The sequence below is a fragment of the Armigeres subalbatus genome, chromosome 3, assembly GCF_024139115.2.
Source record: "Armigeres subalbatus isolate Guangzhou_Male chromosome 3, GZ_Asu_2, whole genome shotgun sequence".
NCBI lineage: Eukaryota > Metazoa > Arthropoda > Insecta > Diptera > Culicidae > Armigeres > Armigeres subalbatus.
The window spans coordinates 191,801,834-191,828,326 of NC_085141.1; the positions used below are offsets into that span (position 1 = coordinate 191,801,834).

Below are 26,493 nucleotides of genomic sequence, written 5' to 3' on the forward strand. Positions count from 1 at the left end.
TTTTCAAAGTTGAAATTCGAAGTGCTGTAAAAAAATCACCCTTTGATATATTTTGAATCCGTTTGCGGTATTTGCTAGTTCGGGCCAAATATTATACATAAAAAATAAGCAACCTTAACAAACTTTTTTATAAATAATTTTTATATTTAAATTATTTTTTTATATGCATCGTTTCAACTTGCCCTGCGAATCGGGGCAAGTTGTAACACTGCGTTATATTCAGACGTAAGCTAATTTTACCGTACTAATAACAAAATGTATGTACTAAGTGAGACTCAAGAAGCACGAGGTTGTAAAGGTGACTATAATACTGCCAGGATTCGCATAAGAGTCCCATGTAAGCTTTTACGTTTTTGATTTTCTTTCAGAAATTGGCTTAAAATTGTCTCCTGTTTGAAAAAAAAACTGATAAAATAGTAGGCTTTGTTCTAGAAATTTAAAAACAAATCCCACTTTTGTTGTCTCATCTTGATATTTATTCTCATAAAAATCAGTTTCCAGATTTTGATAGGTACTCTTTTACACAATAAAAAAAACTCAAATATGGTCCATTTAACTGTCCCACAGCAATAAATACAGATAAAGAATATTATGTCAATTTTTTGGAAACATATCATTTTTTTTTTAATCTGTTAGATTTTTTTGTATTTCTCCATAAAAACAAGTTTGATAAATTCAACGACAAATTACTCAAGTTGGCGAAAATGACATGGGACAAATTAATGCACTGTACAAATTAAGGCAAAGTACAACAAAGTCACAAGCGTATTTTCAGAGACCAAATTCTGGGGAACGCAATACGCTGAAAATTTATCAAATTGATTTCCTCCTACTGGTGACCATTCGGATTACTATTCAGGATGCTACATTACTTGGTTCACTTGTATATCGCAGTTGATAAATTCGGTTGTGGCCATCATATCCCTCATAAACTCTTCGATTGGCATCGAAATAGGCAGCTGGGGAAGTGGAAGGTGGAGTTAACGAAATGTTTACATACTCTATGTTTTATTTTTGTGAGAGTCAGTGCTCAGTAGATTAAGAATCTCAAAACTGCAGTTTAAACATGACCCCTTTTTATTCTACTGGAGATTGTAGGATGGTTGCATTCATAACGGTATTAGCGGAAATTTATTAAATTTATTTTCATAAGTTTGCATGGTTTCATAAATTTATGTTTTTCGAATGTATGTATTTACGAACCATGTTGAGCTCTGGAAAAAAAATACTTTTAATTACGAGGGTGACGTTTTGAATCGTTGTTTCAACTTGCCCCGCACCACGCATTTCTATTTGCCCCGATGAGTTGAACATGCAGAGCAATATCAAACAACCAAAATACAAAAATTAAAACGGGTCTTTCATCGATTTTTCATAATCATTATGCTTATTCAACATTGAATGATTACCTACCTTGAAAATTTGATGAAAAAACTCTTCCAAACATCGTTTTGAGACCTGTTTTATGGGCACGTCAAATAGTTGGTTTGGATTTTGCAAAGGGCGAAAAATAAACAATGACAGGGATTGCATTTGAAAGCTGCAATCTTTTGGGAATGGCAGTCAGAATGTGCGTTTAGGCGAGTAGTTTGTTGAAAACAATTATCAGAGCATTCGGTCATTTCCTATCTAAATCACAGCTTCCGTTTCAACTTACCCCGCATTTCAACTTGCCCCGGTGTACCTTATGCTAAAGTGGAGGCGATATACGTACATATTGTATGGGGAAGTACCTATATGGCCTCCACTTTAGCTTCTTATGTGACATCATATACGATCTTGTGTTGACTGGGCAGTCCTTCCGGTCTTGTGCATGATTCAGGGAAAAAAGGCTTCCGAACTCGACGTACAGGCAAGTACGATATGCATGGAGACCTTCCTCGCCTGAGCATCAACATACTCTTCATGTGAACGCCAACAAGCATTTTATGAGACTGATGCCCTAGAAATAGATTTGACTTTACCAGGATGCAACGCCTACAAATTTTGGTTTTATAATTTCAACTTGGCTGCGTTGCAGCATGCGTGGAATAATAAAAATGACAGTTGTGCGATGCTTTCATACTGAGTGGTGTGCCCTTGAAAACACGAGTGAAATTTGTATTGGATTCCGAGATGCTTGTCCTTAAACCATTTTTATCATTACCTGTTTGAGACCTTGTTGTCAGATGATTTAACAAATAGAGAGACAAAAAAACTTTGCTTCAAACAAATACAGAGCCCCAGGATTAAATTAGAATCCAAATGTAGAGCCCCAAGATATAATACCACCAGCTATACAAACATATCCAAAAAATCTAGTTTAAGCCATTATATGTTGAAGAAGAATGTTTTGAGCTGCATTGTGATGCTGCAGCTGCAGTGAATAGATTAGGATAATTGTAAAGCAATTTTTCAAAATTCACGGATTAAATTGGAACGTGCTCACCCAACTTGTTGTAGGGGAGATATGTAGAAAATACGTTACGTTTTCTTGGTTATTAACCCAAATTCTGTTCCAAAATCGTGAGTGGCTAAAGCCAATAAACATTTGGAAACCGTTATACGAAAAAAAATTAGTCAAAAACATAGTATAAAATGTTTTTTTTTACTTTTTCCTATGCAATTTCGGTGTTTACGTTATCCATGGTTTTAGATACAAAAAACATGTTTTCTCTATATAATTATCATTATTATAATCAGTCTAAAACATTGGCTACCTTTAAGTATAAGACTGACACTAATATTATGCAGGAGAGTGTGACTATTTTAGTGATAAATATTGGAATATTTTGATTATCATTTTTAGTTGGCCCATATTGCAAAGCGTTGTTCAATTCAAATATAAATACACTATTTTGGAATAAAATCGTTTTTCTAATATTGTTGGTTTTTCTTGAAAATTCTTGGAATATATAATGACTGATATGCTAGATTATTGATAAGCACTTCGAAAATGCATTGTTTCTGATGACATCAGAGATTTACTTAGGAGGGGCATATTGACCATGCTTCCCCTATTGTTGATCTGCTGTCTTCCTTTATTTCAGTAGGATATAAATAAAAAGTTGACAAATATTGGTTACTCCGTTGAGAAATTTGGTGTCTCTATAAATGCGATGAGCATTGAGACTATTATTGGTTCGGATTCTCGACACTTCAATCTGAATGCCCACGAATTTCCACGAATTTTTCGAAGTTGTAATTTAAACAAAAAGCATAGGATAAATGTCAACTTTATATTTTAGCTTTGTTGCACAAGTCAAATATCAAGCCCACAATGAAGAGCTTATCCCATCGAATAAGAAAAGATACCTAGATATTTAGATTTAACTAACAAATTAATCGAGAAGATGGCATAAAAAATAATACAAATGAGCAGATTCTCGAGAATTGGAAACCTCTGCTTCTGCCCTTTCCGTGGGCCTTTTGCGCTAAAACCGCAATCACGACCATGTTTCAGGTTCACGGGTGCTCGTCGTTCGCCGCACTCGCCAAAGGCACAAGTTATCGCATATCGCCTTCGCCAAGTGGGCATTCAGATGGAAAATTATCTTCCTTTTTTTCGTGAATCTAATCTTTTCATCTTTCACCCGAAGTGGTGGATCGCGATGCCACCACCACCGACTAGCCAAAGCCATTGTGTCCTCGCAGTTCCAATTCAAGGGCTCTGCTGAAGCGCGAGAGAATGTCTTTTGACTCGTTAATTGATCCGACCAACCGAAGCCTTAATCGGTGCTGCTTATTCGACAGCGGCTCGTATAAATCGGGAGGTGAAGACAAAGAAAAGTTGTTCGAGTTAAAGAGAGTGAGAGCAATGGTTCAAAGTGCACCCACAAGTCAAAGCCTGGTGAAACTTACAGATTCGAAAGAGTATGTCGATGCTGAATCATAGTCCGACCAGCTGTAATCCATTCTCGAATAGCTGCCACACCGGAAACGGATGTTTGATCACCAATCGCCACAGTATTCCACAGATCAGTAGTTAATGCTGCTTATCACCACTTCATTAAACATCTCACTTCATGACTTCATTCAAACATACAACATTTTCCTTCTGCACAAATCTTATCTCATTTGATTGATTTCGAGCACTATTCAATTTTTCGAACGATCACAGTTTTATGTTTTACCTTGAATCCAATTCTCCCAATGAGCACATTTAGTTATTCCAATAAAAACCAAAATCACTGTTTTAGGTCAGCTATTATTCATTCCACGCAATTGCCCAGAAATCACACTCTCGACCCGTAACTCCGACCGCAACTCACGCCGCAAACGCTCTCGATCTCGACACGATTCTTACACACCAGCGTCGTACACAAGACTAACCGAATGGAAGAATTATACTTTTGAAAGAACATAAAATTTCATTCCAAATATGTATATATGAGGGCAGCATCGTCGTCGTCGTTCCAAGGTATGTTTATTATCCGTTCACCACTACCACTGCTGGATTTCGCTACGGCGGAACGGAATACAGCGAAATGGGAAGCATTGACATCCGACTGATGGACATAATACGATTGTAGTATAGGTTTACCCACACAACAAAAGATCATGCTGTTCGCCTACGATCGCCAGCCCTGATGCTACTTGCAGAGAACTGCAGCAGCCCGCATATTGGATCCGTTTTATGTCAGCATAAATTGTTGCGACACAATAATTAAATTGAAATTTATTGCTCGAATTAACGAAAAAATAATGCAAATCCATCAATATGGCTTATATCTCTATGTCATATTATCGTCGAACAAGTACCTATCCTAGCATCCTAAATCATTCCACCCCAACCCCTAGCAACATTGCAACGATGAGTCATCGCTCGTGCAACCCCCTCCCCCATCCTTTATCGCGTGTGCGATGTGATTCCTTTTATTGCTTCCGCACAAGGACGATGAATCCCGTGGGGCTTGCTGAAGCAAATTATGTATGTTCATTTCCGTCGTGATAGCAGACGTTCACTCGCTACTACCACACAGATATCGTACCGAGGACAGCATAGAGCATTATGGTCTGGTTGTTTCGCCAGTTAACAAACTAAACAACATCGAGACTCGCTTTTGATACCAACTTGTATAGACGCAACATAAAAGAGCATAGCGAATGGTTTTTGTTGTCACTCTAGAGCATATGAAGACAAGGCACGCAATATGTCAAATTCAATTTGGGGCAGTGTTTGATTGAGCTTCTCGTGGATGGAGTGCACACTCCGAGAAATCAGCATTCTTCACAAGACATTTTCACAAATAATGGAAAGAATCTAGAAACTTTATGTTGCAAATTCAAGCATAGGCTGAAAAATTAAATCAATAATAATAATCAAATAAGAATATTAACGGTGTCCTGCTGAAACGCACCAAACGTCTTTTTGACTTTTCTTCGTATAACCGAAATTAAATCAAACCTAGTTAGCGTTATTGTTTTAGAATAACCTCAATTACAAAATGAGTTCGAAAATTAGAAACAATCCTTGAAAGAACATAGCTAGAGCAAAGGATCTGAATTCCAAAACAAACTGTAGTGCCTAGACCATCTAGTCTTGATATATCTTGTGGCAATTCATACGCCTGTGCCCAAGGATTAGCATGGGCATGATTGACTGTTGTCAGTTTTGTATTAGGAGTAGTTGACCTGATGGCGCAATTGAACTGAGCTACAAATCATTCGGGTGGGCTATAAGGACCAGCATGGAGATGATTGGTTGTTGTTGGTTTTGCATCAGGCGTAAATAAACCATTAATGGAGACGCATGGTTTCTCACTATGGGATTAATAGCTTGTCGAAGACTTTGTATTTGAGAAAATGTATCGTCGGAACGGATTATCTATAATCTGTATTCTCTACATATTGTGTAGAATTGAAATATCTTTCAATTGAAAAAGAAAAGAGTCGTTGATGACCCTCGCTGTAAAATTCGACAAAAAAAACAAGATTGTTTTATGAGTTGACAATACAAAATTATTAAAAAAAAAAACTTTGTTTTATATTTTTTATCGAACATACACCTCTTCAGCTTCCTCCCGTGATGATTCCATAATAATGGGAGCAGGAATCTTTGGCCCTGGGGTAGTGATGTCAGTGGCAATGTGAAACTATCCAGCGGAAATATGCAAATAATAGTGTTCAGATAGCCAAGTTTCACTCAAAGCATTGAGTAGCTTTAAAAGTACATCGCAACTTGTCTGGGATTGCAGTCTTCCAGATGTGCCAAGAGAACTACGTAAAACTATACTGTGTTCCAGGGCACTATGGCATTGAAGAGTAATGAACAAGCAGATCTTGCGAAACAAAGTCACACAGTTTATTGGGCCGGAACCTTTCTGCGGTACACTAAATGCATAATAATCGACATGAAATCCTAGAAATCACAAATGTTGTCGCCAAGAAAAGTGTTCAATCTATAATAATTCAACCGTCTAAGACGAGTTTAGTACTTTCCATTTAATTCCACTACGTTTTGTTATCTTTGCAGATACGTATTTCGACCGCAACTGTGTGGTCGTCGCGTACTTGACTTGACTCGATTTTTTCCCAATAATAATTCCCAATGTTTGAAAATCCAAAAAGCTTTTGGAGCTCAAAAAGATAGTTCTTTGAGCCTTTACTGGCCTATTAACCGGACACTGCCCGATAAGAATTCACTTTAAAAGTATTGACCAGGTTCAAAATGATATTTGTCGTGTCGAAACCTCGGAACATCTACTTTGCAGTTTTGATGCACTGTACAAGTCCAGATCTAAATTTTGGAACAGTGGCTTATGAAGCAAAAAGAAATTCGGAACGCAAATCCCGGAAAGGTGTTTTATAAATTCAATTTTACCGGTCTGGATAAAGACGCGTCTTGGCTTATTAGCCTGACAAATGTGGATCAACCAACAAGATGTGAAAAGAAAATAGTAAACAGGGGTAGCTTTATCACATAAGTTCAACTCAACGGTTCTAAACCCCAACAAGCCATATTGCTAATCTATACATCTATATACTGCCGCTAACCGCAAGTCGAGCACATCTGTATATGTACGCCCATATACAGATGTGCTCGACTTGCGGTTAGCGGCAGTATACATAAAAATGAATTTCTGTCTGTCTGACCCTTATAGACTCGCAAACTACTGAACCGATCGCACAGTGGCGGGCCCTCATACAAATCCCGGACAAAACCTGAGAGTGCGTTCAAAACTTCACCACAGAGTAATTTTGAAACGTTCAATTCATTTTGAGGTTAAAATGGTTATCCGACATACTTTATGTTATCCAAGGGCTTCCGCAGGACCTAGAGCAAAGACAGCGTCCTCATTCTAACATTGCACCAGTCAATTTCCCGCTTTGGCGCAGCTATGCGCAATTCACCACACTAACCACCGAAAAGTAGACAAAAAACCCTGATTAATCCACCTAGCGGTGATGGTGCTTTTCTCATGCATTAAAAAAATAGTATTTTAGCCATTACTCTTGAGCCCACAGTCCGATCTGGCCAATTTTCAAAAATTTTATTTACAAGCTACAATCAAAAATTTCTGGAACTAGCTCATTCAATACAGGATATAAGGCTCAAACCTTAGCCTACTATGCTGTGGTTGAGCACATTTATCGATTTAAATATTTATATATTAAAGATCTAAACGAAATTATGCCACCAAACGGCTTTCTTACTTTTGGTTACTACGCTAAGTATTCAAAAACAACAATAATGGTTCAAAATCAATCATTTAATCCATCAAAAGTTTTGAGCGAAATGGACTTTATGTTCGGCCAATTTTCCTAATCTCGGCTCTGGTGTTGGATGCTTTTTCGGCCCATGAAATGTTGTTGCATTATTCATTGTAAATCGTTTAAGCCGTAAGGTAGGCAATTACAATGTGCTGCTTCAAGTGAAAATCGTCAGCCGAATTTTGGCAACGAGTGTTCTAATATTGTTCAAAAAAGTTTTGGTAAATTGTGTCACTATTCCAATGAAAATAGTGAGTTGAACATGAATAGGGGAACAGACGGCTTTGGCAAGTTTTGTTCTATTATTGGCAGGGGGGTTTTTGTCGACCGAATTTTATGAAATTTGGTTACAATATTCTTTGATATGCAAAGAATGTTTGGGCCAAATTTGAGCATAATCAGTCATAAATAACCTCCCTGCCAATAATAGAACAAAACCTGCCAAAGCCGTCATTACCCCTACTAAAATAGTGTGATTGTTATCCGTTCATCTAATGTGCGAAAATAGGTTAGTCCATTCCAAAAACTACTTTATTGGGCAAAAGAAAAATCTCTTGAACTGCCTGCCTATTAAGTGGTTGCTAACAAACCGAGTCAAAGCAATTTTTCACACAGGTTTATTGCGTTTATCAGTTTGAGAAGTGCATGAATCTTGCGTAAAATAAACAAAGTCGGCTTGATACACTTTTTCATAAAAGCATTGAGAAATATGTCTCTACAAAACGATGTATTATTGCTGATTTTTTATTAATTTGCGTGATGAGCCAACGTTGCATCCAGGCCTAACATTACATCCCGTTACCCTGTTAATGTTAAATTAAAAAAAATATTGACTTCACGAAAAAAAATTTGAGGTTTTGTCCGGCTTTCCGCCACTGTGGATCGGCGTGAAAATTTGTAGGGGAAAAGTGGGTAAAACCGACACCTTAAGCAACTCTACAGTTCCCCAACCTATGAAGCAATTTTCCGGTCTAGAAATTTCATACAAGCATACTTTGGCTCTTCATGCATCAGTCCATGAGGTCTCAGGACAATATTTCTTGATAGAATTTGATTTATGATAAAAACGCGAACAGTCCATCTTCCACCCCAACTAGCTGGGGTGTGGGTAAGATCGACACCACATGAGGGTAAAACCGACACATCAAGTCGTTATGGAATCGAACATCAGAACAATTCTAAATTATGTTACAACATAATTGAAAATGCCTAACAACATTCATTTTGATATTTGTGTATGAAATTCATGTTTAGGTTTCACTCATAAACGATGGTTGAACAAAATATATATTATATATTTAAAATCATCACCACATATCATATTTTATTTAGTAAAAAATATATAGAGTATAAGAATGTTAGTAACAAATTCAATAACTACTGTAAATATTATGAGGGCAGCAGGGACTATGTCCAAGGGCTTGACGATCCCTCCCCAGGCCATCTGCGAGTTGTGGGGCTTGCCTAGGATGTGGTGGGGTTTGACAGTGGGCCCTGTTAAACCTCTATAAAAAGCTGCATGTATCCGCAAGTAGGCCCCACCAAAGCGACCGTGTGCCGCTCAAAGCGCACAAGCCCAAGTCCTGGTGTTAGGTGGGACGCTAAACAGCCCTGACACGACGGCCCTCCGACGAGACAGGAGGTTTGCGCTGGCCCAATAAGCCGCCTAGAAAACCAATCATTACGAACAATATAAGAGATAATGCGACTCGATATAATCGGCAAAGACCTGGGCGACGAATACAGGATCACGATTGGAAGCTTGGAACATGGAATTGCAAGTCGCTAGGTTTCGCAGGTTGCGACAGGATGATCTACGATGAATTACATCCCCGCAACTTCGACGTCGTGGCGCTGCAGGAGATTTGCTGGACAGGACACAAAGTGTGGAAAAGCGGGCATCGAGCGGCTACCTTCTACCAAAGCTGTGGCACCACCAACGAGCTGGGAACCGGCTTCATAGTGCTGGGTAAGATGCGCCAACGCGTGATTGGGTGGCAGCCAATCAACGCAAGGATGTGCAAGCTGAGGATTAAAGGCCGTTTCTTCAACTATAGCATCATCAACGTGCACTGCCCACACGAAGGGAGACCCGACGACGAGAAAGAAGCGTTCTACGCACAGCTGGAGCAGACATACGATGGATGCCCACTGCGAGACGTTAAAATCGTCATCGGTGACATGAACGCACAGGTAGGAAGGGAGGAAATGTATAGACCGGTCATCGGACCGGATAGTCTGCACACCGTATCGAATGACAACGGCCAACGATGCATAAACTTCGCAGCCTCCCGCGGAATGGTAGTCCGAAGCACCTTCTTTCCCCGCAAAAATATCCACAAGGCCACATGGAGATCACCTAACCAAGAAACGGAAAACCAAATCGACCACGTTCTAATCGACGGTAAATTCTTCTCCGACATCACGAACGTCCGCACTTACCGCAGTGCGAATATTGAATCCGACCACTACCTCGTTGCAGTATGCCTGCGCTCAAAACTCTCGACGGTGTACAACACGCGTCGAAGTCGGACGCCGCGGCTTAACATTGGGCGGCTACAAGATGGTAGACTAGCCCAAGAATACGCGCAGCAGCTGGAAGTGGCACTTCCAACGGAAGAGCATCTAGGCGCAGCGTCTCTTGAAGATGGCTGGAGAGATATTCGATCCGCCATTGGTAGCACCGCAACCGCTGCACTTGGTACGGTGCCCCGGATCAGAGAAACGACTGGTATGACGGCGAATGTGAGCAGTTAGTGGAAGAGAAGAATGCAGCATGGGCGAGATTGCTGCAACATCGCACGAGGGCGAACGAGGCACGATATAAACAGGCGCGGAACAGACAAAACTCGATTTTCCGGAGGAAAATCGCCAGCAGGAAGATCGAGACCGTGAAGAAACGGAGCAACTGTACCGCGCTAATAACACACGAAAGTTCTATGAGAAGTTAAACCGTTCACGTAAGGGCCACGTGCCACAGCCTGATATGTGTAAGGACATAAACGGGAACCTTCTTACGAACGAGCGTGAGGTGATCCAAAGGTGGCGGCAGCACTACGAAGAACACCTGAATGGCGATGTGGCAGACGAAGATGGCGGTATGGTGATGGACCTGGGAGAACGCGCGCAGGACATAATTCTACCGGCTCCGGATCTCCAGGAAATCCAGGAGGAGATTGGCCGGCTGAAGAACAACAAAGCCCCTGGGGTTGACCAACTACCAGGAGAGCTATTTAAACACGGTGGTGAGGCACTGGCTAGAGCGCTGCACTGGGTCATTACCAAGATTTGGGAGGAGGAAGTTTTGCCGCAGGAGTGGATGGAAGGTGTCGTGTGTCCCATCTACAAAAGGGCGATAAGCTGGATTGTAGCAACTACCGCGCAATCACATTGCTGAACGCCGCCTACAAGGTACTCTCCCAAATTTTATGCCGTCGACTAGCACCAACTGCAAGGGAGTTCGTGGGGCAGTACCAGGCGGGTTTTATGGGCGAACGCTCCACCACGGACCAGGTGTTCGCCATTCGCCAAGTACTGCAGAAATGCCGCGAATACAACGTGCCCACACATCATCTATTCATCGACTTCAAAGCCGCATATGATACAATCGATCGGGACCAGCTATGGCAGCTAATGCACGAACACGGCTTTCCGGATAAACTGACACGGTTGATCAAAGCGACGATGGATCGAGTGATGTGCGTAGTTCGAGTTTCAGGGCATTCTCGAGTCCCTTCGAAACCCGCAGAGGGTTACGGCAAGGTGATGGTCTTTCGTGTTTGCTATTCAACATCGCTTTGGAAGGGTAATACGAAGAGCAGGTATTAACACGAGTGGTACAATTTTCAATAAGTCCGTCCAGCTATTTGGTTTCGCCGACGACATAGATATTATGGCACGTAACTTTGAGAAGATGGAGGAAGCCTACATCAGACTGAAGAGGGAAGCTAAGCGGATCGGACTAGTCATCAACACGTCGAAGACGAAGTACATGATAGGAAGAGGTTCAAGAGAAGACAATGTGAGCCACCCACCGCGAGTTTGCATCGGTGGTGACGAAATCGAGGTGGTAGAAGAATTTGTGTACTTGGGCTCACTGGTGACTGCCGAAAATGACACCAGCAGAGAAATTCGGAGACGCATAGTGGCTGGAAATCGTACGTACTTTGGACTCCGCAAGACCGAATAGAGTCGAATCGAATAGAGTTCGCCGCCGTACCAAACTGACAATCTACAAAACGCTAATTAGACCGGTAGTCCTCTACGGACACGAGACCTGGACGATGCTCGTGGAGGACCAACGCGCACTTGGAGTTTTCGAAAGGAAAGTGCTGCGTACCATCTATGGTGGGGTGCAGATGGCGGACGGTACGTGGAGGAGGCGAATGAACCACGAATTGCATCAGCTGTTGGGAGAACCATCCATCGTTCACACCGCGAAAATCGGACGACTGCGATGGGCCGGGCACGTAGCCAGAATGTCGGACAGTAACCCGGTGAAAATGGTTCTCGACAACGATCCGACGGGCACAAGAAGGCGAGGTGCGCAGCGGGCAAGGTGGATCGATCAGGTGGAAGATGACTTGCGGACCCTCCGTAGACTGCGTGGTTGGCGACGTGTAGCCATGGACCGAGCCGAATGGAGAAGACTCTTATATACCGCACAGGCCACTTCGGCCTTAGTCTGATTAAATAAATAAATAATGTAAATATTACCTACAATTAAATTTCACTTATTTTAAAAAGTTGTTTATAACGGCGATTTAAAATAAATGCGTATGGTGCAGTTATGACAATAATTGAAAATGACTAGTTCCGTAGGTGACAAGCTACATATTTACAGGGGTGAAAATGGATCACGAAAGAACAACACTAGAGAACGGCTTGAATATATCTAAGAGCAAAATAAGCCTAAAAATACGGTTCTTCTTTGAGCGCTATTGTTATCCGACCTGCAGGTTTTCCTTTATGACTCAATATTACCCCCTCGTCCTATTGTCACGCCCAATGATGATATGGTATGTATTCAGTCTTTGATTAAGTTATATTCCCCGGCGCCTTGTTTTTCAATATTTAAATTATATTATGCGAATGATACTCATCAGATACTAATAAAACAGAGGTATTTCGTGATTCGATGGCAGGTGTCGAATTTACCCCAACTGATAACATAATAATGATGAGCTACATGTGGATGTTTATAATTGGAAAAGTTGACTATTTTTTCACAACGTACACAAAATGATGTTTGATTATGGATCATAGATGGATTAAATACTGAAAATCAACAAATGATTGTCGAAAAATCTTATACACCGATACCAGAATTTTAGATAACTCATCTCCTCAATGGTGATCAACGCTAATTTTCTTTTTATTATGACTCTTACACGTCTCCGCCTGTTCCAAAATGACTAGAAATACAAGAAATTGAACGCTTATTCAAAGTGTGTCGAAATTCTGTCCGATAATCACTCGAAATCAGAGATTTGAAGTGGTGTCGGTTTTACCCGCAGTGTCGGTTTTACCCACAATTCCCCTATGCAGAGGTTTTTGGGGTCGGGGAAGGTTCTTCAGATGGTTCGAGACCCCTCCTCTCTTTGGAAAGGGGGGCTCCCATAAAAATGAAACACCAATTTCATCATAACTCGAGAATAAATCAAGCAAATGGAATCAAATCTGGCATGTGGAGATTTTGGAAGAGAAGATATGTTTCTGTGGTAGTTTAAAACCCCACCTCCTTTTGGAAAGGAGGGCTCTCATACAAATAATGCAGAAATTTCTGCAAAACTTGAGAACTATTAAGAGACGATTCAAATATGACGTCCACTACTTTTTGAGCATTCTGGACCCCCCTATCTCCTCTGTCACGCTATTTTTGTATACCTAGTATACGTACTGTCACAAAATCTTATACCCCTCCCCCCTTAAAGCTGTGACAGCATTATTAAATGACCCCTAAGACAATAAATCAATTTTAGGCGAAACGAAGTTCGTCGGGTCTGCTAGTATATAATATTTAATGTTAGCCGGAATTTTTTTCATAAATATGGAGGCACGATTTTCAGCCTTAATTGTCATAGCTTGCTATCATATACTAAAGTTTGATAGCCTTGATGTCTAGATTGAAAAAATAACGGACAGCATTGAAAAATGCATCTGAATGTGATCAAGTCAATGTGTTGCAAGTTACCCCATCGTTGCAATATGACGGTGCTATGTCTGAAACTCAATTTTTGCATATGCACAACATGTGACAGATTTAGTTCGAAAAATGTGTTAGAGGGTAACCACTTCCTTCGGTGGGGTTTGATCCCACGAAACCAGTAAGCAGCTTAGCGGGTACTGATAGTGATGAACCAAATTCTTAAATATAGACATGAAGCTAATAGCTATATATCTATAGATAGCCATATTCACATTATTCCGACCTGTTGTCATTTCATCATATTTCCGGAACCGTTTTCACGAAACTGGCCATATCTCTGCGAATTTATGATGGATGATTGATCTGCAGCCAGCATTTTGGTTGGCAAATTAAGTCTAGTTTTGATCGGAAGTATAAAGATTTAATTAAAGGTTACATAAAATGACAAATAGGGCCCTCCTTAGCCGTGCGGTAAGACGCGCGACTACAAAGCAAGACCATGCTGAGGGTGGCTGGATTCGATTCCCGGTGCCGGTCTAGCCAATTTTCGGATTGGAAACTGTCTCGACTTCCCTGGGCATAAAAGCATCATCGTGTTAGCCTCATGATATACGAATGCAAAAATGGTAACATGGCTTAGAAACCTCGCATTTAACAACTGTGGAAGTGCTTAATGAACAGTAAGCTGCGAGGCGGCTCTGTCCCAGTTGTGGGTATGTAATTCCAATAAGAAGAAAAAAATGACAAATAGAAGATAAAATGCCTTTTTAACATACCCTCGAAAAACCCAAAATATCTCTGAAGCCCGTGGAGCAGTCGAAGATTTAGGATGAGGACATAATACTAGAAGAGTTTCTGCATCCGATGGTCTTGGTTTTATTGAAATCAGAAGAAGATTCAAATGCTCTTATACATACGAGTTACTGCAACCAAATCGGTCTGAAATGTGCCGCTATGATTTGCCTATCTTAACTTTTTTGTCTAACTTCTACACATTGTTGGACAAGAATCAAGGTTTATTTATTCATTTCGGAATAACCACCTCACTCGGAGATACACGCCTTCAAACCTTTTGGAGAGTTATCCACTATGGCCGCTAGTTCTTCTACAGGTAATTCTTCCTAAAATTCTAGAAAAGATGATTTCAGGTGCTCCAGTGATTTGTGCGATGTTCTGCAGGCTCTTGACTCCAAGATAGACCATACCGAATAGTCCATTCGATTCAAATCCGGTGAGTTGTACGGCCATTCTTGGTAAAAAGGCTTTCGCGAAGACTGAAAGTCTTGTTAGCCCCATGCGCTGGTGCCCAGCCTTGCTGGAAGATCCAGTCCTTATTTTCGATATGCTGTGATGTCCACGGAGCCAGTGAGTCAATCAGTAGCTCGTGATATACAATTTGGATCACTTTTACCCCTTTTCGATGAATATCAAAGGGGCTTTACCGGTGTAAGTAATTTCAGCCCAAACTTCCTCGGCTTCCAACTCGACAGCTCAAGTATTAAACTAAAGTCGATTCTAAAGTCTTTCTTCATCACTTTCTTATCAAGAAAGAAATACTTCATTAGGTGCAGGAAAAGCCCGGTTGAGTTGAACGAACTGTCCACCCTCAAACGGGAGTGAAAAACTCATCTTCTTTTGCACCAAAAGATTAACAATTTATCCTAAAGATACATACAAAATTTGCTTACATGAACATAAATTAATCGTAACGCTATAATCAAATTAACTAATGTCTTGTGCCGAAAGGATACTAGTGAATCTTTTTCGAATCGAGAAATAATATGGATGTTTCAGTTATATAAAATACTATATTCAATAACCCAGCTTTGCTAGGGATTGAAAAGTAAATTATGCAATTCAAATGTCTAATTGATCGATTTCTCAATAGGGCCCCAGTCAACACAAGATCGTATATAATGTCACATAAGATGCTAAAGTGGAGGCGATATACGTACTTCCCCATACAATATATGCGTATATCGCCTCCACTTTAGCATCTTATGTTGCATCATATACGATTTTGTGTTGACTGGGGCGGCTGTACCGATTTGTTTATATGTCCAATTTGGGTTTAGGCCATTTAAATAGGTTGAAAAATTCAACTCTCGGGTTGAATGTTACATAAGGCTCCCTCTTCATTCCATTTTCATTTTTTGTTAAATTATATCTATCTTGTAACTCCCTTCTAGCTTCTTCCTTTTCCCTTCTTTCTGTTCCCATTTTCATTCTTCTTCTTTGCTTTTCCCTTCTTTTCTCTTACCTATAGCCTTCTTCATTCTCCTAATTGTCATCGTTTTTTTCTTCTTCTTTTCTTCTTATTTTTCAATCCTTCATCTTTCTTCCACTACCTTCTTTCTTACCTTCTCCCTTATTCCCTTTTCTTTATGTTTCTACCCATTTAATTTTCTTTTTTAATCTTCCATCTTTCTTCTGCATTTAGCCTTCTCTATTGCTGCATATTGCTCCATGCGATCACTTATGCTAAACCACTCGATGTGCCTGACTTGCAATATTTAATGGTATATTTAGATTTGGACAACAGTGGTGGATGTGTTGCGCTGATGTGATGAGACAGCCTACTCAAAAAGGAAGTGCTTTGAGGCTAAACATCGCCGGTTTGATTAATATGCTGATGAAGTAATGGTTTAACGAGTAATTATCTCCTTTATCCATGTCCTGAATCTTGGAATAAGCAAGGTGATTGTGACGGAGTAAACAAGTGATGATTTTGAGATCGGTAAGCTGAAAGTGAAGACCATCTAAAATGTATCCCAACCAGTGATAAGCTATGCTATAATTAAGTGCCCCTCATTTGTCTTCTCTGCTCATCGGAGTGGCCGTTGTTCTACTGGCAGGCACAGCGTTTGTCCAGACAAACCACCAAATTCTGCATGTCGTCGTGGGATACCCTGATACACTGACGCTCACCCCACAATAGGATTAAGTATTAAACCATAGCCGTTAGTAATTAACTAATCCCCTTGATTTTAAATTTATGCTCTAGTTTTTACTATGCGATGACTCGTTAATATTCTTCGATGGGCTACCTTGTACTTGAACCTGGTAGGTTGATGATTGGTCCTCGTGGTGAGGTAACCGATGCTCTTCTTCCACCAAATTTTGTCTCACGTCTCAGGCGGCCCTCCCTCCAAGGGAGGGGGGGGGGTGGTTTGTCAAGGTTTCAAGGTTTTGAAGAAACGTTCATTTTGTTAGTAAACACCTCTCACCACACCCGCCATCTTTTCCTAATGATTTTTCCATCCGCTCTTCTTCTTCTTCTTTTTCTTCTGATTGGCATTACATCCCCACACAGCTTAGTGTTCATTAAGCACTTCCACAGTTATTAACTGCGAGGTTTCTAAGCCAGGTTACCATTTTTGCATTCGTATATCATGAGGCTAGCACGATGATACTTTTAAGCCCAGGAAAGTTGAGACAATTTCCAATCCGAAAATTGCCTAGACCGGCACCGGGAATCGAACCCAGCCATCCTCAGCATAGTCTTGCTTTGTAGCCGCTCGTTTTACCGCACGGCTAAGTGGGCCCCATCCCTTCTATAATCGTTTACTCGGGAAAAAGAATATAGGCACCAAATTTGGTTGAAATCGGTCCACGGTTTCAGAAGCAACACATAATTATTGGTTTTCTAAACAACAGATCTCCCGCTACACCCTACATTTGCACAAATATGTGTGCAAAATTGGTTGAAATCTAACTGGATTGTTCGTGAACAAACCCCCTCCTCCACATCTTCCCCTTTTCCTTGTGATTATCAACATAAAATTATTACACTTTTTCAGCATAAAATTGTTACATTTCCTACAAATGTAATGCAATTACAAACTTGTCTTCTTCTACAAAGTTTTGTTAAGATGTGAAACTTGTTGTAAAGTGTGTTTAGTGGAAAAATATTTTTTTCATCTCACGTTAGGAGGATTGATCATTAATTTCCCCAAAGAAGCGCAATAACTTACTGATGAAATATCTATAAGACACCTAAATTTTACAATGAAGGTATTAATCTTAAAAGTGCCTATAACACGTTTTTAGCCCTTATGAAACGCAGTGATTTTTCAACTTAAAAGATACCATTATAGAGCGGTTCAATGATACTGGAAATATGCTCGTAATAATATAAGGTACAAATTTCATAAAATGAGGGGAGCTCTGTGTCCTTGTTGAACATTTGCGAAGGTATAAATATTGCTTGATAAAGAAAAACAGCATGTTCATAATCGCAAACAATGGGAGATCCACAAAAAGACGACTTTTATATGATCTCCAGAAATCAAATAGAGAAAATGGAAAAATCTCACACTTACCATCTCTTTATTCACTCCCGTAGCACAATTTAAACCGATTTGGTTGCAGCAACTTATATGTAACTAGGTTTTGTCGCACATATAGGTGACAGTAACCCGTTTATGACGAGTGTGCTACTTGGGATATGTATATAAGACCTATTCATGTTTTCAAAAAGTATCAAAAATTAGTCGAAGAAAGTTTGAAGAAATCCCAACGTGCAAATTTATGACAAATGTTCAGCTTCTGATTTTTGAGAATTTAATGATAAATTGCACAATAGCAATTATATTACTCTGCCTTATAAGCAGGAGCTCGTGGGTTCAATTCCAGGCTTAATATCTGTGGTAACGGATGAAAGTAATGGTACTCTCATAAATAGTCCAGGCTTGTACCATGTACCACTTACGAAATTGTAGCCATGCTAATGCTAATGCTAAATGCTATTAGCAATGATATTACTTAAATATCCAGGAAAAAACGAGAAACAATAATATAATAAATTAGCAATGATTTGTAATAAATTCAAGAATTTTGTAGCTTGAAAATCACTTAAACATGGTCAAAGCGCGAACGGCACAAATCGCAATGTTCACAAGACTTGCTGAGCACACCAGAAGCTTCCGTTTGGAAGTAGCGATAATTTCCGGCGTTTATACCTCTTGTTAGATTTTTTTTTCAAAATTGGAGATGGCTTCAAAACACAAATCGACTTGAGCCACCTCGAAATTTTATCAAAATTAGACGAAAATTTAACAGAAGGCTTATTAGACCTCTGACATTAGACCTCATCAAGTTTTCAAAAAGTATCAAAAATCAACCGGTCTGCTCAGAATCACAATTCTCATGCTAAAATAAGCTTCCTGTCAAATTTTCTGCTGATTCGGATAAAATTTCGAGGTGGCTCAAGTGGATTTATTGTTTTTCAGCTATTTTCTATTTTGAAAAAATCTAACAAGAGATATAAAAGCCAAAAATCATCGCAACAATATCTAAACAGAAGCTTTTGTTGTGCTCTACAAGTCTTGCGAACATTGCGATTTGTTTCATTCACGTTTTGACCATGTTTTTCAAGCTTTTAAGCTAATAAAAACACTGTTTGCTTTAAACGTTTTATTTTTCTAAATTGAAAATACCTGAAAACACTAAATTGACTTGAGCCACCTCGAAATTTTATTCGAATTAGCTGAAAATTTGACAGGAAGCTTAGTTAAGCAAAAGCATTGTAATTCTGGGCTGACCAGTTGAATTTTTCATACTTTTTGAAAACATGAATACTTAATACATCTACTACGACTATATATGATCTCAAAGAATCATTTTCCTCCGTGTTTCTCAATGATCCACAATGCATCAACATAAACCACCCTCTTTAACCTTCCGCTCTGCTAATTCCTCAGATGCTAAAGCGATTCACAGCACAAGCCATGCTTCTCCTATAAGAAGAGCATCACCAACACAACTGGGTTGACCAACACCAGATGCGGATGCCACTAGCAAACGCATTTGCTTCTGCTACTTTCTACACGAGCAGTTTTCTGGACATAGTCGTAGAGTCGTATGCTTTCGTGCATCCAAAAATCAACATAATAGAAAAGGTTCATGATTTTTAAGAACACACACATACTTCGTGGTGCACTCTATGGTCTACCGTAAACCACAGCCAATAAAAGTGACCAAAAAGTGCTTCGCCGTGCAATATTTTGAAAACTCCTGAAATAGGTTTCCAACCTTTGCCACTCTCCGAGAGGACCATGCAATGCAGCAACGATGTAAATGTGTGCAACAGTGCCATAGTACGATTGCTTCCACTACAACTGTGATTCAAGGAAAGCACCTCTAGAGGGTATTGGTTTCGGACCACGAGATGTATTGCGCTGGACTGGTATGGAGTTTGTGATATTGAATTGCACAAATTTAATACATCGGACTGGATCCGAGCCTCATGAGTTAAATGGAATCTGTACATCCTTGCAAAAGCAAAGAGTCGCATATTGATGTATTTTATCAGAGGCACTTACACACCGATAAGTAGGACAAAATCTGTGATGCAGGCTGTAATTTAGTGCCAGATGTTTCGCCTCGCACTGCTTCTCTGGTGCCCTTTGGGTGTATTTTTAGCTGCACCTGATTGCATTATGATGCATAATTTGAACCATTCTGCATCTGCCTCAAGGCGAGTCGTAGGATGTGTGTATACGACCTGTTCAATGCATATTTATCGCGTCTAGCTATTTAACGGCCGACCGACGTGAGGCGATGGCATCTAGTAAATTGCGAATAAAAGTGAAAGCCCTCTGAAATTGAAAAAAATAAATAAAATAAAATGCAATGCACTGGGAGGAGCAGTGCTAGAGGCACACGGCAATAGGACAAAACGCAATTAGTTTCCTCAGTGGATGTACCGAGGGCAACCAGACGAGAGCCATACAGCACTTGTTGGCGAAACAATCCGGCTAAACCGCTCTCCATGGTGCCCGTATGTTTGCATGGACTAACTTCGTTGCAAGCACTGAAAATGAAAGCAAACAAAGGTTCCATCCATGGTACAACATTGACTTCAGCTCTATCGGGCAGCAGACTCACTGTTCGCTCCACGCAACGATGAAGTTTCTTCGCTGAGCGGCAGCAGTGCGTGGGTGCTTCTCGAGAGGATCGTCCATTTGCGGAGTGCTTTATTTATTGTCTTTTGAAGCGTTTAGGTTTAGGATTTACGGTGCAATTCTTGTTTTAATGCAGTATGGCAGAGGACATTGCATTTTTGCTGTTGTTTATGGATCATTTATTTGCATTATTATTAAAGGTTGAGACACTAGAAATTGTCATAAATGCCAACGAAGGGTCAAAATAGATGCGTCTTTTCTCTTTGAAACAGGACAAAAATTGTCGATAATCTCCAAATAAGCAATTAAATTGCAGAAATTAATTAGAATTTGGTTTAACAAAAACCATTTTATTCTCACGAGTCGCGTACATTTAGGCAATTCCTTGTCCGCAATAAGCAGAAACATTGCGGGTACGAATAATTAAATTGAAACCTATGCTCCTTCTTTGTAAAAAAAAAAGTGTTTGCAAACTGTTACTAATCTCGAATTTTCTACCCATTCGTAGTATTTAGCTAACTCGACAAATCTCTTTTGAAGAAAAGATTTTGTTTCCAACTTTTTGCACAAACAACTATTTTGCATTAACGGATTATTATTTGAGTTATTCTTATTATTGACCTATCTTCTTTTTTTCAATATCGCTATATTCATATTTAACATTTGCCTGCCTTCCAAACACCAAACTGTGAAAAGCAAATTGTACAAAATAAACCCTACTCTATGTACTCTGGTTGAACTCAACCTTTAGTCGAAAAACGGTTAGGCCAGTTAAGTTCAGTTCAGAGAGCTCAGTAAATATATTAAAATAAAGTATTTTTAAACCGGGTAAACTTTACAAAATGTTCGCACTTCATGTCATCCACGTTTTTATAATTGCTCACCGAAAATTTTCGCGAGAAACAAGTAAGGCGTTTATCGTTTATCTTTCAGGTTCGTTCTATAGATCTCGTAACGAAGCGTCGGTGGACGTGTGGCGTGATCACACGCCTCCTAATCACGACGTCCATGGTTCGAAACCAGGTTACACTTGAGGATCGAAGTGTGCTACGGTTCAAAACGGACGTCAAATTTTCGAACTATCCTTTTAAGAAATATTTGCTTGAGTTGTAATTTTCTTCCACAGCTATTAACTGCGAGGTTTCTAAGCCAAGTTACCATTTTTTCATTCGTATATCATGAGGCTAACACGATTATACTTTTATGCCCAGGGAAGTCGAGACAATTCCAATCCGAAAATCACCGAGACCGGCGCCGGGAATCGAACCCAGCCACCCTCAGCATGGTCTTGCTTTGTAGCCGCGCGTCTTACCGCACGGCTAAGGAGGGCCCCTTTGTTTATACGCAACAATAAAAATCACTGATTGATCCAAATCGAGGCCAAACATAATATTTAAAAAATGTATAAATGTTTTTAGCGTGTTCTGCGCATAAAAAATACTGTTTTGGCCATAACTTTATAGCCCATAGTCCAATTTGGCCAATTTAACCTTAGTATAATACGATAAAGGCAAAAATCAATAGTATTTTTATCAGTTCTCTACCTTTCAAGAGGTCAAGAGCCGAAAGAGCTCTGGCAAAAAAGGGTCACACATGAGGCCAAACCCACATATTGCGCCCCCTAAATTTTTCTTGGGGATCTGGTATTTGAGACATCTGCAAATAATATGCCACAAGGGTGACAGAAAATTAGCAAACTTCACAAGAGAACCTGAAAGGTTCTCCTCCGAAGTGGTGTGATAGAAGACTACCCGATCCGAAGCCTGCAAAATTGTTTGTTGTTCTTTCTGATTGGACTCGTAACTCCATTTGGCGTTAGTCCCTTTGAGCTTGCGTAAGTGAATGCCCTTCCTCAGAGTTGTTCTCTTCGCTAAAACTCCTCGCGATGGTGTTGTTGAAGTTGGCTTCGGCTTGGCTGTCTTGGCTTTCCAGCATCTCGCTCTGGCCACTGAAAGAAGACTGTCGATGATTATCCCGTGCAGAATCCGGTTCCCTTGGATAAAGAGAGAGATTTTGTGTTCTCCAAAGGTTTCAATAAAGACGCCACACGATAGCGGGAAGGCAGACTGTCCGCTGCAGCGCATGCTGGCTGTATAGTTGTGGAGAGAAGGGTACTTGATGCAATACGGCTGTACTTGTTGACCAGGGACCCAAGGTAAGTGGGCTCCAACCCGTAAGGCAGCCGCATGGCTAGATGCTCGATCTGTCAGCCCGAGGCTATCAGCAAGTATCGCTTGTTTGAGGACAAGCTTAGAAATCCCATCTAGACCCGATGTCTTGTCCAGTTTCAAGCAGCAACGATGAGTTCGTCGTTTGTCACTAGCGTAGCGGTACTACATCGGCGGACTCATGCGGTGTAGGAGGTCAAATGGACGAGTCATGTGTTAAAAACAAATCATACACTATCGTGGCTACCATTTTCTGGGACTACTCATAAAGTGCGCTATTATTACCCTGTGTACATGTATTGCTTGCCATCCTGCACAGCTCATCGAGGCAGGTTCGCTTACTTCGTATGATTCAATGGTTCAGTTGTTCTTGGCATCTTTAAAGGTAATCCGTCTCTCCAGCCCGTCTTCCGTCCTGAAGCTGGGCAGCCTTCTTTTAGCTTTTAGATAATTTCTAGGAAGGCTCGCTATCGTGTCGTTCCACCAGTACACCGGCCATACTGAGGACATCCTACAACAAATGTACGCATGAATTGACATAAAATAGGTATTTTCCGTTTTGGATATAAAACCCCGCCCAGACACAAAATGTTTAGAAGAATTTTATTTTTCGAACTCTCTCAAATTAAACAAAAAAATGTTCAGATTTTTTTTAAATAGCTACAGTAGTAAGTTTATTCAACACTTCTTTAAATTAATATCCAAATATATGCCAACATGTTTTGTTTTATTGAAAACTTATACGTCTGTTTGGTTCCTATATTTCCTATCTTATCACTTTGAGTATTATAAACATTTTCGAAATATAGGTACTGTCTTATTGATTCGCTTTCTACATATACGAAAGCATCAATCATCGGTTCCAATGATCGCTCGATTCAAATTATCCATTGGTGTAATGTGTAGTTGCATTATATCTGTGTATTCTATAGGATTAAAAGGGACAAAATTTGACCCTCCTATCACTTTTTTTGTGTACTGTTGAAAATTTGATTTATGAATCACTGGCATCAAGGGTGTTAAAATATCTTACTATCATGTGAGAATATATTTTATACACAGCACTATCGTTTCAATCCACACCACCATCCCCTATTTGTAAAACATGCTCAAAGCCGGGAGATAGTCAACGCCGACGAGGGTAGCTAGGCGGAATTCATTAGGTTTGAGAATAACTGTGCCGCGAATGCTTCCATGCGGTAGCCCTATACTGACTATGAGGCCGCAGTAATATTGCCACTAGACTAGACTCTAGACTCTATGGAGAGTAATGGCACCGCATACAGTTGTCAGCTTCTGCTGGAAGGCGGGCTGGGCTACAAGAAGTTTTGTTGATCGATGAGGGTGGGGTTGGGTGGCAACATAATCGGCCTTCATTTCACACAGCAGACAGTGAACCGTCCTAAAACAAGAAGTTGGGAAGCATTGGGGAGGATGGTTCAAAATACATCGGTTGAGCTCGCTGAGCTAGCTTTTACTACGTTTCACATATTAATAAAATTGGCGGCAATGAAAATAATTGCAACACCTCTTTTCATTGTCAGTCACTTCTAATTAGAATTAAACATAAGTTTTTAATGAATGTATAGTAAATCTCTGAATAATTCTTTGCTCTCCACATAGTAATGAATTCATAAAAAACGAATGAATTTTCAATTATTAAACTACGCGATGATCAATATAGGGCACTTTGAAGAACAATGGACTATACAATCAAGGTAAATTATTGTTTTCTTAGTTGCACACAGTGAGCATACTCAATGGCATCTACCTGTTACTGAGTGATTTACTGAATCAATGAAAAAGAAAGCTTACTATAACATTGCATAAGATGAAGTTGCTTCGCAAACAATAATATTTCAAGCTTTGACAAGAACATGAATGAAAAAATTCAGAGAATGCATCTGGTTGAATACATTCGGTTGATACGTTCAAGAACTATAACAAATCCCGTTTTCACCTAGTTCCAAATTGATCAATAAAGAATTTTTTTATCAAAACGGTTTTAAGGCGAAAAATAATTAAATAAAAAAATAAACTGGATGTATCAGATAGTGTATCGATTCGAAGAGATTTTTATAACAATCCCAAGTTGTGACGAATTGAATGTTCAACTGAGCTGAACTGAACTTAAGTGAACAGATATTTGAAAACAGATATATAATAATTAAGAAAGTTTCATTCTGTCCTATACTTCCTCATTCTGTATAAATTTTCCCTTCCTTTCCTAATTCACGCAATTGTTTCCTGCCACAGCAGTGGGTGGAGAAGGGCATTTGTTGATGTAGGGAAAACCTAGCGAGCGATGAGTCATGCTGTGCCACGGTGTTATTGTTATGCAGAAGAAAACGATACGGTTGCAGATGACTAGAAATCTTCCCGTAGCATTGAACTAGTTTTTCGTATATACACAAAAGAAAAACACAAAATCTCGCCAGCTAATTACAACTGGGTCCATTTACGTGTGAACAAACACCTTGTAGATTGAAACTTTGTATTGTCCGACCGTAGGCCCAATAATTGATTGCGTAAAGTTTTGCCATGTATCAGCAGAAACTCTATAAACAACGGAAACGACCAAAACCGCGCTTATAAACAAACATAATTAAAAATTCTGAACCAAAGTCCGCGAGTTTATCATTTCTCTTGAAAAATGTCTGCCACACAGTGCCTGTCAGTGTTTATGCTAAAACCATTTATCAGCGAGCATCTTTCGGGCACTCACTGTCTCTGTGTTCCGCAAATAATCTGTACGCCATATGTTGTCGTTCGTTGGTGGAAGCATCTCATTGTTTCTCCTTGGACTGCCATCAACCCGCATTTGTTTTAATATAAACCACGTCCAAAGAAGACATTCCTCCAAGCGAGAGTGAAACGATAATTGACGCGCAATGTCTGCGATGTCTATTGAAGCTAGCGAAATTCGCCCTCTTTAATAAACTCGAAAAAAGCCGAAGGAAATGATGTTGCAGATACTGATCAGCTATTCAGAATGCATTTCGGGTTCGGGAAAAATGTGCAGCTTTTGCTTTTGCGTGCAGCCAATGGTAGAAACAGCCGTGGAGGAAATAAATAATTTTGCGCTTTGCTTCTTGACGTTGCGCACGTGACCTGACCATAAGGGATGGTAGTTAGTGCAAGGTGTTTCTAATGATAGCCAGCAGCGAACAAAAACTGAAGGTAATTGAGAAAATATAGATTAATGATAATCCCCTGGTGCATTTAAAGTCATTTGCTGCTTTTGAGTAACGTTGCCACTGGTAAAAATAATATTTGAATGTGCGATAATTGGTACTATTAGTTGCTGGGCAGCAGGGACTATGTCCAAGGGCTTGACGATCTCTCCCCAGGTCATCTGCGAGTTGTGGGGTTTGACAGTGGGCCCTGTTGAACCTCTATAAAAAGCTGCATGTATCCGCAAGTAGTCCCCACCAAAGCGACCGTGTGCCGCTCAAAGCGCACAAGGGAAGATCCATAAAGTACGTCACGCAAAAAATGGCGATTTTCGACACCCCCCCCCCTCCCCCCTTTGTTACACTTTTTGTATTAAACCTCTAAAATTTTTGTATGAGTCGTCACG

General features: G+C 40.1%; 1 protein-coding gene across 3 annotated transcripts in view; it reads right to left on the reverse strand.

The window, feature by feature from the left end:
- Positions 1-26,493, reverse strand: part of LOC134220710 (ras-associated and pleckstrin homology domains-containing protein 1) — a 171,193-nt gene that overhangs the window by 60,441 nt on the left and 84,259 nt on the right. Inside the window, exon 1 of one of the 3 annotated variants that reach the window (XM_062699809.1) lies at positions 3,841-4,291. The exons of the other annotated variants lie outside the window; for them this stretch is intronic. Coding sequence (XP_062555793.1) covers positions 3,841-3,894 — 54 coding nt within the window. The 5' untranslated portion in view covers positions 3,895-4,291. Of the gene's footprint in view, positions 1-3,840; positions 4,292-26,493 lie in introns of those variants that run through there. 3 annotated transcript variants of the gene reach the window in all.